At 38.1% G+C, this 12,779-nt stretch overlaps 1 protein-coding gene across 1 annotated transcript in view; it reads right to left on the bottom strand.

Annotated features, from left to right (window-relative positions):
• Window positions 1-8,949: 8,949 nt before the first annotated feature.
• LOC128643004 (uridine-cytidine kinase 1-A) overlaps window positions 8,950-12,779 on the bottom strand; it is a 156,284-nt gene continuing 152,454 nt past the window's right edge. The window contains exon 5 of the mRNA XM_053695923.1: window positions 8,950-11,585. Within this exon, the coding sequence (XP_053551898.1) occupies window positions 11,404-11,585 (182 nt within the window). The 3' untranslated portion in view covers window positions 8,950-11,403. The remainder of the gene's footprint in view (window positions 11,586-12,779) is intronic.

Here is a 12,779-nt window from a genome sequence, read left to right as displayed (position 1 = left end):
GCTTATGTGTTTCCACCGTTTCCTCTCCTTCCCAGGCTTGTAGCCAGGATCAAACAGGAGAAGGCCTCTGTGATTCTGATAGCTCCTGCGTGGCCACGCAGGACTTGGTATGCAGACCTGGTGAATATGTCATCGGTTCCACCATGGAAGCTACCTTTGAGACAGGATCTTCTAGTACAAGGTCCATTCGAACATCCAAATCTAGTTTCTCTGCAGCTGACTGCTTGGAAATTGAACGTTTGATTTTATCCAAGCGTGGATTTTCAAATACAGTGATAGATACTCTGGTCCAAGCCAGAAAACCTGTGACTAGAAAGATTTACCATAAAATATGGAAAAAATATATCTGTTGGTGTGAATCCAAGGGATTCTCCTGGAGTAAGATTAAAATTCCAAAGATTCTCTCCTTTCTCCAAGAAGGTTTGGATAAAGGGTTGTCAGCGAGTTCTCTAAAGGGACAGATTTCTGCTTTATCTGTCTTGTTACACAAACGATTGGCAGCTGTGCCAGATGTACAAGCTTTTGTTCAGGCTTTGGTCAGAATCAAGCCTGTTTACAGACCCATGACTCCTCCTTGGAGTCTAAATTTAGTTCTTTCAGTTCTTCAAGGGGTTCCGTTTGAACCGTTACATTCCATAGATATTAAGTTACTATCTTGGAAAGTTCTGTTTTTGGTTGCTATTTCTTCTGCTAGAAGAGTTTCTGAATTATCTGCTTTGCAGTGTAATCCACCCTATCTGGTTTTCCATTCAGATAAGGTTGTTTTGCGTACTAAGCCTGGTTTTCTTCCAAAAGTTGTTTCCAACCAGAATATTAACCAGGAAATAGTTGTTCCTTCTCTGTGTCCGAATCCAGTTTCAAAGAAGGAACGTTTGTTACACAATTTAGATGTAGTTTGTGCTTTAAAGTTCTATTTAGAAGCAACAAAAGATTTTAGACAAACCTCATCTTTGTTTGTCGTTTACTCTGGTAAGAGGAGAGGTCAAAAAGCTACTGCTACCTCTCTTTCTTTCTGGCTGAAAAGCATTATCCGATTGGCTTATGAGACTGCCGGACGGCAGCCTCCTGAACGAATCACAGCTCACTCTACTAGGGCTGTGGCTTCCACATGGGCCTACAAGAACGAGGCTTCTGTTGATCAGATATGTAAGGCAGCGACTTGGTCTTCTCTGCACACTTTTGCCAAATTCTACAAATTTGATACTTATGCTTCTTCGGAGGCTATTTTTGGGAGAAAGGTTTTGCAAGCCGTGGTGCCTTCCATTTAGGTAACCTGATTTGCTCCCTCCCTTCATCCGTGTCCTAAAGCTTTGGTATTGGTTCCCACAAGTAATGGATGACGCCGTGGACCGGACACACCAATGTTGGAGAAAACAGAATTTATGCTTACCTGATAAATTACTTTCTCCAACGGTGTGTCCGGTCCACGGCCCGCCCTGGTTTTCCTAATCAGGTTGAAATTTTTTTTCTTTATACACTACAGTCACCACGGCACCCTATAGTTTCTCCTTTTTCTCCTAACCGTCGGTCGAATGACTGGGGGGCGGAGCCAGAGGGGGAGCTATATGGACAGCTCTTGCTGTGTGCTCTCCTTGCCTTTCCCTGTGGGGGAGAATATTTCCCACAAGTAATGGATGACGCCGTGGACCGGACACACCGTTGGAGAAAGTAATTTATCAGGTAAGCATAAATTCTGTTTTTTTCTTATCACCCCACTTCTTGGCTATGCGTTAAACTGATTTGTGGGTGTGGTGAGGGGTGTATTTATAGGCATTTTGAGGTTTGGGAAACTTTGCCCCTCCTGGTAGGAATGTATATCCCATACGTCACTAGCTCATGGACTCTTGCTAATATGAAAGAAATGAATTTATCAGGTAAGTTCTTACATAAATTATGTTTTTTAAACTTATGAACTATAAGGGAGAACAACGTAAAATCTAACGATTAAGATAGATACTATCTGGTAGAAAGTGTTCCATTGACCTGTGTCCAACCTGTATTTATTGTCACAATCATTAGGTCTTGAGGTGCATTTTTAAAATTTACAGGTACATACAATATTTCGGTGATCAGGTCATGCAGTTTAGTGATACATTATATTATCCTAAGGCTAAACAGTAAACATACCTGGAAAAAATTAAACCTGTAAAGGTGAAAACGCTAACAACTCTTATGTGGTACCTCTAAAATGTCCTGCTGTCTGAACGCAAGGTTCACTCCAGCTACTTTTACAGGGGGAGGTGTGTCAGCGACGGGATAATTTCGTAGACCTCCTATCAGTGTCTATTTGATAAGTTGTAGCAAGAAGGATAAAGAACTAATAACAACAACATAAACTTATAACAGTACAACATAACGTCAGAACAAGCATAAAAGTCAATAACTTTAAATGGGCAATTATCCATTCCCAGTGCTGGGTCAGTCCCCATCCCTCAGTTCATACTCCCTGCTATTTGCAGGGGGTGTTACCTGCTGGTTGTACTATTCATAGGTGCAGCTTGCAGTAAATGTGAAAAAGTCTCCAATGTCATTCAGGTGACTCGTTGTATAGAGGTGTCATTCTCCAATGTAGATCTGCGGCCAGGAGTCTTCCTAGCCACTTCACTCTAGGGCCTTGTCTGTAGTCTTGTTCTAGTAGGTGATGTTTGGGGGATTCCACCTTCAGGGGCTGTTGTGGTCTTATCAGGTTGTGGAACACCCAATTTATTGCAAAATGTGACACTGTTTGTGGGTTGTGTACAGTCTATTCTTGCTCCATTCTTCACCACCTGGATCTTAGCAGGAAAGCCGCATCTGTATGGGATTTGAAGGTTTCTGAGATGCTGTGTCAAGAAAGAGAATTCTCTTATTTTTTTGTAATGTCCGTATTGAAAGGTCTGCAAATAATTTGATCGTATAACCTTGGTATTGGAAAGATTGCTGTTTGCGAGATTGTTGAAGGATAAGCTCCTTTTCTTGAAATGTGGTGAAACATATTTTAACATCTAGTGGTGGGTTGGTGTCTATTTACTTGGGTTTCAGGGATCGGTGTGCTCGTTCCATCTGGATGTTATTCTCATCTGGGTGTTCCCTGCCCAGCAAGGCTCTAAACAGGCCGTCCAAATAGTTCCTGAGATGTGACCCCAGCACTGTCTCAGGAATACCTTTTATTTTTATATTGTTTCATAGCGTTCTATTTTCTATTTTGTGCATTTTAACTTCAAGATCTTCAATATGTCTTTCTTGGTGTCTAATCTTGTTGGACAAGGACAGAATCTCTGAAGTCATCTCTTCTCTATCGTCCTCTAGGGACTCAACTCTGTGCCCCAGTTCTGTAATATCCTTCTTGAGGTCCGCACATTCCTCTTTAATGCATGTTTTAACCTGATTTATGAGGTCCTCCATTGCTTTAAAGGTAACAGTGCCCTCTGGTTCTTGATCTAGAGCCATATTTGGTTCCTGTGTGGAAGTGTGTGTTGGATCCTGGGGTGTTGTTTCACATGTCGGGGTATCTGGGATATCCTCAATAGCTCTTGCTCTGTCTGTGTGTTTGAAAAAGGGAGTCTTACTGTTAGCTCCTATTTTGGGAGTTTTATCTTGTTTCTGGGTTCTTTTGGAGGCCATGATGTGTGGACCCTGTGGCGATGCTTGAATTATGAAGCCTATAGTAAGTCAGGGCCCACTTCTCTATATGTTCCAGATTGCTCCCTGTAAGTCTCTCTTGGTATTCCCAGTCTTGTAACTGATGTTTGTCAGGAGCATTCCAGAGATTTGTACTCTGTAACCCAACTGGGCTATATGGGTTTTGTATGTCTCAGCCCCTTATCTGATATCTAAGTATAGTTAACTCATAAATTCATCTGCTCTATGCCCCAGAATTAGTATTTTTTTTCTTTTTTCATATCTAGAGAGGTTTTTGATTTGGTGTGGTCCTGCTGTTTATCGATTAACACTTGGGTCTGTGTCCTGTCATGAGCTATCAGTTGTAGTCTGCCCAGCAAGATCCAGCAGTTAGTGATAAATTTAATGCGTCACTACACCATCCGGTGTAGCACGGCTCCTGTGCAAGTTAATAATGTCACGGTGAGTGACCCTTCTATCTTTTAAATCACATACCTCTTGGGTTCGCCAAGGCTAATGTGTTCTGGGTATGTGTCGTTATCCTCCTCAGGTTTTAACCTGCTCCGCCTTATCTCCGTGTTTCGGACTAGGCCGCAGCCTGTACTAGCTCCATTTGTGTCGGATCTGAATGCTGGCGATATCGGCTTGCAGCTGAGGGTGTCAGCTAGCTGGATCTGTTTTTTTTCCGCACAAAACAAGTGGTCAGAGATTTGTATATGTGGCCTTACATTGCACCACTGCCGGGAGTAACTCTAAGGTGCAGCCATCTCCGATGGCGTCCCGACTCTGCCTCCCCAGCCCTTGGATTTTGTGCAGTATGGAGCTTAACGCCACCATATCGCATGCACAAGTACGCTTTTCAGTAACTCGTAATGGCAGCGCTATGGAGGGTGAAATAACTCGGCGTTAGTTTCGCACCCTGTTTAGCGCAAAACTCGTAATCTAGGTGAGAGATAGACTGAAGCAAATAAGCAGTATAAAACACAACAATAGTTAACCCTGCAAGAATCAAAAGGCACAGAGTAAAACTGATTAACCCTCAAGAGGTAAACAGTAAACATAAAGTACTTTTCAAATAAGCTCTGAAAAACTGCAAAAACAATAAAAGCATATAGCATATAAGCACATAAAGGGTTAATAAAATGTGTACCCTAAATTTGAAGCCAAGCACTGAAGATCAGTGCCTTACCAGCTCCAACAGCCCTGAGAACCTTCCTACATACTGAGAATGTTACAATATTAGAACACAGAAAAAGCGCGCTAAAATAATTACTGAAACCAATAACTTTTTGTGCACCAGCGCTACTGGTGAGGTTACCAAAGAAAACCAGCAGAATTTAACACAGGTAAAGTAACGCGTCCTGTGCATAGCGCAGAAGCAACTTCTGAGCACGCTAAGCCTACCGCACTAAATTTAAACAGTAACCTTAGAAAACAAAGTTTATTTAAAAGTGCTATAAACTGCTAGTATAATCTGTATGGTGCATAAATAAATGCCTATGGGGTTGATTTACCATATGTCAAGTGGACATGATTCGCTATAAGCTGTTCGCATGTATCAATGCACAAGCATTTTAGTTAAATGCTTGTGCAATGCCGCCCCCGCTCACTGGCAGACAATCGGCCGTTAGCAGAGGCTATCAATCATCCCAATCAGATCGGGATGATTTAAATCTGCCACCTAAAAGGTGGCGGACAGGTTAGGAGCAGCGGTCTTATGACCGCTGCTTCTTAACTTCCGTTTCAGGCGATCCTAAAATGATGGGACTCCGAAGCAGCATCCGCTGCTTCATAAATGGAGCCCATAATATCAAACATAGAAGTCAGAGAACATTTGGGTAACAGTGATCATAACATGGTCACATTTGAAATCACTTTCCATAAGCAGCATCTTAAGGGTTCAACTAATACTTTTAATTTTAAGACCGCAAAATTCAATGAATTAAGGAAATTGTTGAATAACAAATTGGGACAAAGTATTCTCTAATAAAAATACAGAGGATAAATGGATAACGTGTAAAACTTTGCTAAATAAATATACATGTCAACACATAGCACATGGTTATATAAATAAAATAAATATACACATCAACACATAGCACATAGTTGTAAAAAATAAAATAAATAAATATATATATCAACACATAGCACATGGTTATAAAAGTAAAATAAATATACACATCAACACATAGCACATGGTTATAAAAATAAAATAAATAAATATACATATCAACACATAGCACATGGTTATAAAAGTAAAATAAATATACATATCAACACATAGCACATGGTTATAAAAGTAAAATAAATAAATATACATATCAACACATAGCACATGGTTATAAAAGTAAAATAAATATACACATCAACACATAGCACATGGTTATAAAAATAAAATAAATAAATATACATATCAACACATAGCACATGGTTATAAAAGTAAAATAAATATACATATCAACACATAGCACATGGTTATAAAAGTAAAATAAATAAATATACATATCAACACATAGCACATGGTTATAAAAGTAAGATAAATAAATATACATATCAACACATAGCACATGGTTATAAAAATAAAATAAATAAATATACATATCAACACATAGCACATGGTTATAAAAGTAAAATAAATATACACATTAACACACAGCACATGCTTATAAAAATAAAATAAATAAATATACATATCAACACATAGCACATGGTTATAAATGTAAAATAAATATACACATCAACACATAGCACATGGTTATAAAAATAAAATATACATATCAACACATAGCACATGGTTATAAAAGTAAAATAAATATACATATCAACACATAGCACATGGTTATAAAAGTAAAATAAATATACATATCAACACATAGCACATGGTTATAAAAGTAAAATAAATAAATATACATATCAACACATAGCACGTGGTTATAAAAGTAAAATAAATAAATATACATATCAACACATAGCACATGGTTATAAAAATAAAATAAATATACATATCAACACATAGCACATGGTTATAAAAGTAAAATAAATATACACATCAACACATAGCACATGGTTATAAAAATAAAATAAATAAATATACATATCAACACATAGCACATGGTTATAAAAGTAAAATAAATATACACATTAACACACAGCACATGCTTATAAAAATAAAATAAAATAAATATACATATCAACACATAGCACATGGTTATAAAAGTAAAATAAATATACACATCAACACATAGCACATGGTTATAAAAATAAAATAAATAAATATACATATCAACACATAGCACATGGTTATAAAAGTAAAATAAATATACACATTAACACACAGCACATGCTTATAAAAATAAAATAAAATAAATATACATATAAACACATAGCACATGGTTATAAAAGTAAAATAAATATACACATCAACACATAGCACATGGTTATAAAAATAAAAGAAATATACACATCAACACATAGTTATAAAAAATAAAAGAAATAAATATACATATCAACACATAGCACATGGTTATAAAAGTAAAATAAATATACACATCAACACATAGCACATGGTTATAAAAATAAAAGAAATATACACATCAACACATGATTATAAAAATAAAATAAATAAATATACATATCAACACATAGCACATGGTTATAAAACGAAAATAAATATACACATCAACACATAGAACATGGTTATAAAACTAAAATAAATATACACATCAACACATAGCAGATGGTTATAAAAATAAAATATACATATCAACACATAGCACATGGTTATAAAAGTAAAATAAATATACACATCAACACATAGCACATGGTTATAAAAGTAAAATAAATATACACATCAACACATAGCACATGGTTATAAAAGTAAAATAAATAAATATACATGTCAACACATAGCACATGGTTATAAAAGTAAAATAAATAAATATACATGTCAACACATAGCACATGGTTATAAAAATAAAATAAATCCAAGCCGATGTGGCTACATATAATTGTGTTAAGAGAAATTAGGAAAAAACGTAGGGCATTTCAATTATTCAAATTTATGAAGCAGAATTCACTGCTTCATAAATGGAGCCCTATATGAAGCATGTGAACATAAAAGCTGGTGGTCTGTAAAGGTGCAGGTACTTACCTCTCAGCACCTTTGTACAGTGTGCATACCCTCAGCTGCAGCAACTTGCTTCCTGCCGACAAGCCCATCTTAGGCAGTGTGAGCATGATGCCAAGGACCTAAGTTAGTAACAGCATCTATAACACAAGGGATTGGTAGACAAGTCCACATTTCACCCAGGGAGGCCTGTGGATCTCACAAGGAGCAGCTTATTTTAGACAAGGGAATTGATGGACTTATACACATTTTACCTGGGGAAGGCTGTGGATCCCCCCAAGGAGCAGCTCACTGTAGACCAGGGGATTAGTGGACAAGTCCACATTTCACCTGAGGAGGGCTGTGGATCCCACAAGGAGCAGCTCACTGTAGAACAGGGGATTGATGGACAAGTCCACATTTCACCTGGGAAGGGCTGTGTCCCCCACAAGGAGCAGCTCACTGTAGACCAGGGGATTAGTGGACAAGTCCACATTTCACCTGGGGAGGGTTGTGGATCCCACAAGGAGCAGCTCACTGTAGACCAGGGGATTGATGTACAAGTCCACATTTCACCTGGGAAGGGCTGTGGGTCCCACGAGGAGCAGCTCACTGTAGACCAGGGGATTGATGGACAAGTCCACATTTCACCAGGGGATGGCTGTGAATCCCACAAGGAGCAGCTTATTGTAGACAAGGGAATCGGTGGACAAGTCCACATTTCACTTGGGAGGCCTGCAACATTTCTCACTGAGGAAAAAAAACTTTCACTGCCTGACTGATAACTTCCTCATTGTCTACCCCTTTGAACGACAAGTTACTGTGAGGAGGGTCCAGGCCTCAGATTGGTTAGAGGATCCCCTTTTAACAATGAGTAGATCTTGCAATTCATTTGCACTTTAGGTGGGGAATATTCCCACACTTCATGACTCGTGGACTCTCACCCTCTGACTAAAGATAAACTGGATGCATCTTAAAACACTTGATATATATGCAGAAAAAAATGACTCATTGTTTATGGGCATGTTTTGTATAGTGCAGAGAATATTTAGCTTCATTCTTCTGTCAAGTGGGAAAAACTCTACTTGTGGAACTAAACTAAACAATCCTGAGACTATTGCACAATCCACTCTGAGCCTAAACTTCATGTAAACCCTAAGCAGTGCTGCCTTACTTGATGTGGAAAGCTTTTTGCAGCAAGAGCTATTTCCAGTAGCTCAAGAAAATAAACAATAGAGCAAATATTATTTATGAATATACAATTTATGTACACATTCTCATAAGCAGTTCCAGCTCAAATTTCTTAATCACAAACAAAAGTGCATCACAGTGATTCTTTACTTACAAGGGTACAAACAAGTTTCTTTACATACCTTTGGCTTCAATTTCTTGTAGTTACGTAACTACTAGCTGACAAGAGACACAATCAAATCTGTTTTAGAAAAGTTTTTCAATGGCTACATAACATAAACCCTGAATTATTCTGATCTATAAAGTACAATTTACAAGTGTCCACTGCATGTGCCATATATACAGACTACTGTGCAAACGTTTTAGACAGGTATAAAAAAAAATACTGTAAAGTAAGAATGCTTTCAAAACTAGAAATGTGAATAAGTTATTTTTATCAATTAACAAAATGCAAAGTAAGTGAACAGAAGAAAAATAATTAACTGAAACAGGAACAGCTGAGTAGGAGAAATAAAACCAGACGAGGAAAAGTCAAACTCTAATAAGTTCAGGATTCTGAAGACAGTTTAATGTTAAGTCATACACCATGGCAAGACTGAGCACAGCAACAAGACACATGGTAGTTATGCTGCAACAGAGTTTCTAAATGTGCTGTCCAAGCTCTTTTGAAGTAGCATAAAGAAACAGGCAACATTGGGGGCTGTAGATACAGTGGTCGGCCAAGGAAACTTAGTGCAGAAGATGAGACACATCATGCTTACTTCCTTTTGCAATCAGAAGATGCCCAGCAGTGCCATCAGCTCAGAATTGGCAGAAACCAGTGAGAACCTAATACACACATCTACTTTCCGGAGAAGTCTTGTCAGAAGTGGAAGACTTACAGCCAAAAAGACTTTCTCCCAATGTGGAAACAAAGCCAAACAACTCAACTATGTACAAAAAAACAGGAACTGTGGTGCAAAAAAACTGTCAGTAGGTGCTCTGGACTGATGAGTCAAAATTTAAAATATTTGGCTGTCGCAGAAGGGCTGGAGAGCGGTACAAGAAAGAGTCCCTACAGGCAACACTGAAGAATGGTGGAGGTTCCCTGCAAGTCTGGGGCTGTATTTCTGCAAATGGAGTTGGGGATTTGATCATAATTAATGGTGCCCTTAATCCTGAGAACTACAGGTTGATGCTTTCCATCATGCAATACCGATATAGCAATCATATATACCGATATAGCGGATCATGTCCGCTGCACATCGATAAATGCCGACAGCACAATTTATCATTGCACCAGCAGCAATGCCGCCCCCTGCAGATTCGCGGCCAATCGTATTCGATCGGGTTGATTTCTGTCCGCCGCCTCAGAGCAAGCGGACAGGTTATGGAGCAGCGGTCTTTAGACCGCTGCTTCATAACTTCTGTAAACACGGGGCATCAAGCTCCGTATGGAGCTTGATAAATTGACCCCCAAATGTATTCTGCAGCATGACAACATACAGCCAAAATCATTAAGAATTATCTTCAGCATAAAGAACAAGGAGTGACGGAAATGATGGTACGGTCCCCACAAAGCCCTGATCTTAACATTGAGTCTGTCTGGGATTACATGAAGAGACAGAAGCAACTTAGGCTACCTAAATCCACAGAAGATTTGTGGTTAGTTATCCAAGATGTTTGGAAAACATTTCTGCCAAGTTCCTTAAAACAACCTGTGTGCAAGTGCACCTAGAGGAACTGATGTTGTTTTAAAGGAAAATGGTGGTCACACCAAATATTGATTTTATTTAGACTTTTCTTTTGTTCACTTTGCATTTCGTTAAAGGGATAGTCTAATCAAAATTAAACTTTCATGATTCAGATAGAGCATGCAAGTTTAAGCAACTTTCTAATGTATTCCTTGTATCGATTTTTCTTCATTCTCTTGCTATCTGTATTTGAATGTAAGCTTAGGAACCGGACCATTTTTGGTTCAGCACCTGGGTAGCACTTGCTTGATTGGTGGTTACATTTAGACACCAATCAGAAAGCAATACCCAGGTGCGGAACCAAAAATGGGCTGTCTCCTATGCTTACATTCTTGCTTTTTCAAAGAAAGGTAACAACAGAACAAAGACATTTTTAGAAAGTTGAAACTACATGTTCTATCTGAATAATGAAAGTTTAATTTTGACTATTCCTTTTAATTGATAAAAAAATAAACTATTAACATTTCTATTTTTAGAGCATTCCTACTTTACAGCATTTTTTCACACCTGAATTTTGCACAGTACTGTGTGTAGATAGACTGATGAGTGTGTTTTTTTTAGGGTGCCAAGACAGTAGAATCTGACCACTGAGTGGCTTCTCCTGCCAACAAGAGCTCACATGACATCTAGAAATGTATCCTTTTAAGAACTGATATTGAAATGTTCGTGTAACAGTACATTTTTCAGTACTGCGCAGCCTTTATTTTTTCTTCTAATTGTTTACAATGATTATGATGCTTGCAGGAAGAACCTGTAATAAGATCCATGATGGATTCAGTGCGGCCGGCTACTGGACTCCAGGTGAGTTCGCTTCCCTGCCATGAGACTACCACTGGATTCTCCTTGACCTGGGAATGTCCTCTTCTGAGTTCGACCATTCATGGCCCCTCGCTGCCACTTACAGATGTCTCCGTTCAAGATATCCTGAATGTGCTGCACAATCAGGTTGATAGCAACTGAAGATAAATGGGAAAAGGCTCAAATATATTTAGCATGACAGTTATGCAACATATACAAAGATGTAAGTGCATATAAATGGAACATTATATAGCAGCACATATTGTACAACAGATGTAAGTGCATATAAATGGAACATTATATGGCAGCACATACTGTACAACAGATGTAAGTACATATAAATGTAGCATTATATGGCAGCACATATTGTACAACAGATGTAAGTACATATAAATGGAACATTATATGGCAGCATATATTGTACAACAGATGTAAGTGCATATAAAGGGAACATTATATGGCAGCACATATTGTACAACAGATGTAAGTGCATATAAAGGGAACATTATATGGCAGCACATATTGTACAACAGATGTAAATACATATAAATGGAACATTATATGGCAGCAGCACATATTGTACAACAGATGTAAGTACATATAAATGGAACATTATATGGCAGCATATATTGTACAACAGATGTAAGTGCATATAAATGGAAAATTATATGGCAGCACATATTGTACAACAGATGTAAGTGCATATAAATGGAACATTATATGGCAGCACATATTGTACAACAGATGTAAGTGCATATAAATGGAACATTATATGGCAGCACATATTGTACAACAGATGTAAGTACATATAAATGGAACATTATATGACAGCACATACTGAACTATAAATGTAAGTGCATATAAATGGAACCTTATATAGCAGCACGTATTGTACAACAGATGTAAGTACATAGAAATGGAGAATTATGTGTCAGCACATACAACAAATGTAACATAGTCCATCAAGCTCAAACTATACAAATCCTACCTGATTTGCATTAAATAATCTGACAATTGAACTTACATAAAACAATTTGATTGCTCTTGCAGTAAAAATGTTTTATTTCCGCTGCTGGAGATTAACCCCTTTTGCCATTTGGACATAGGACCTACGTCACACAGTACGTTATTGACATAGTAGCTACATCCAACACTGTGGCGCATAGTGTAGTTACCGCTTTCATCTTAGACAGCAGAGACTGCACCTTGGGGCAGAAAGCATCTGCCTTCATATAGTAAGGGAGCACTAACCCCACTCTCAGATAGTCTTTCGTTACTGTCTGTATCACTCTCTGTAACGATGATTGTTGGTGCCTAGTGGGAGCGATGGAAGGGAAGGAGGGAAGTGGGTG

Source organism: Bombina bombina, chromosome 12 (genome assembly GCF_027579735.1).
Source record: "Bombina bombina isolate aBomBom1 chromosome 12, aBomBom1.pri, whole genome shotgun sequence".
NCBI lineage: Eukaryota > Metazoa > Chordata > Amphibia > Anura > Bombinatoridae > Bombina > Bombina bombina.
The sequence above is the reverse complement of the archived record's forward strand: the minus strand, read 5'-3'. Positions and strand labels throughout refer to the sequence as shown.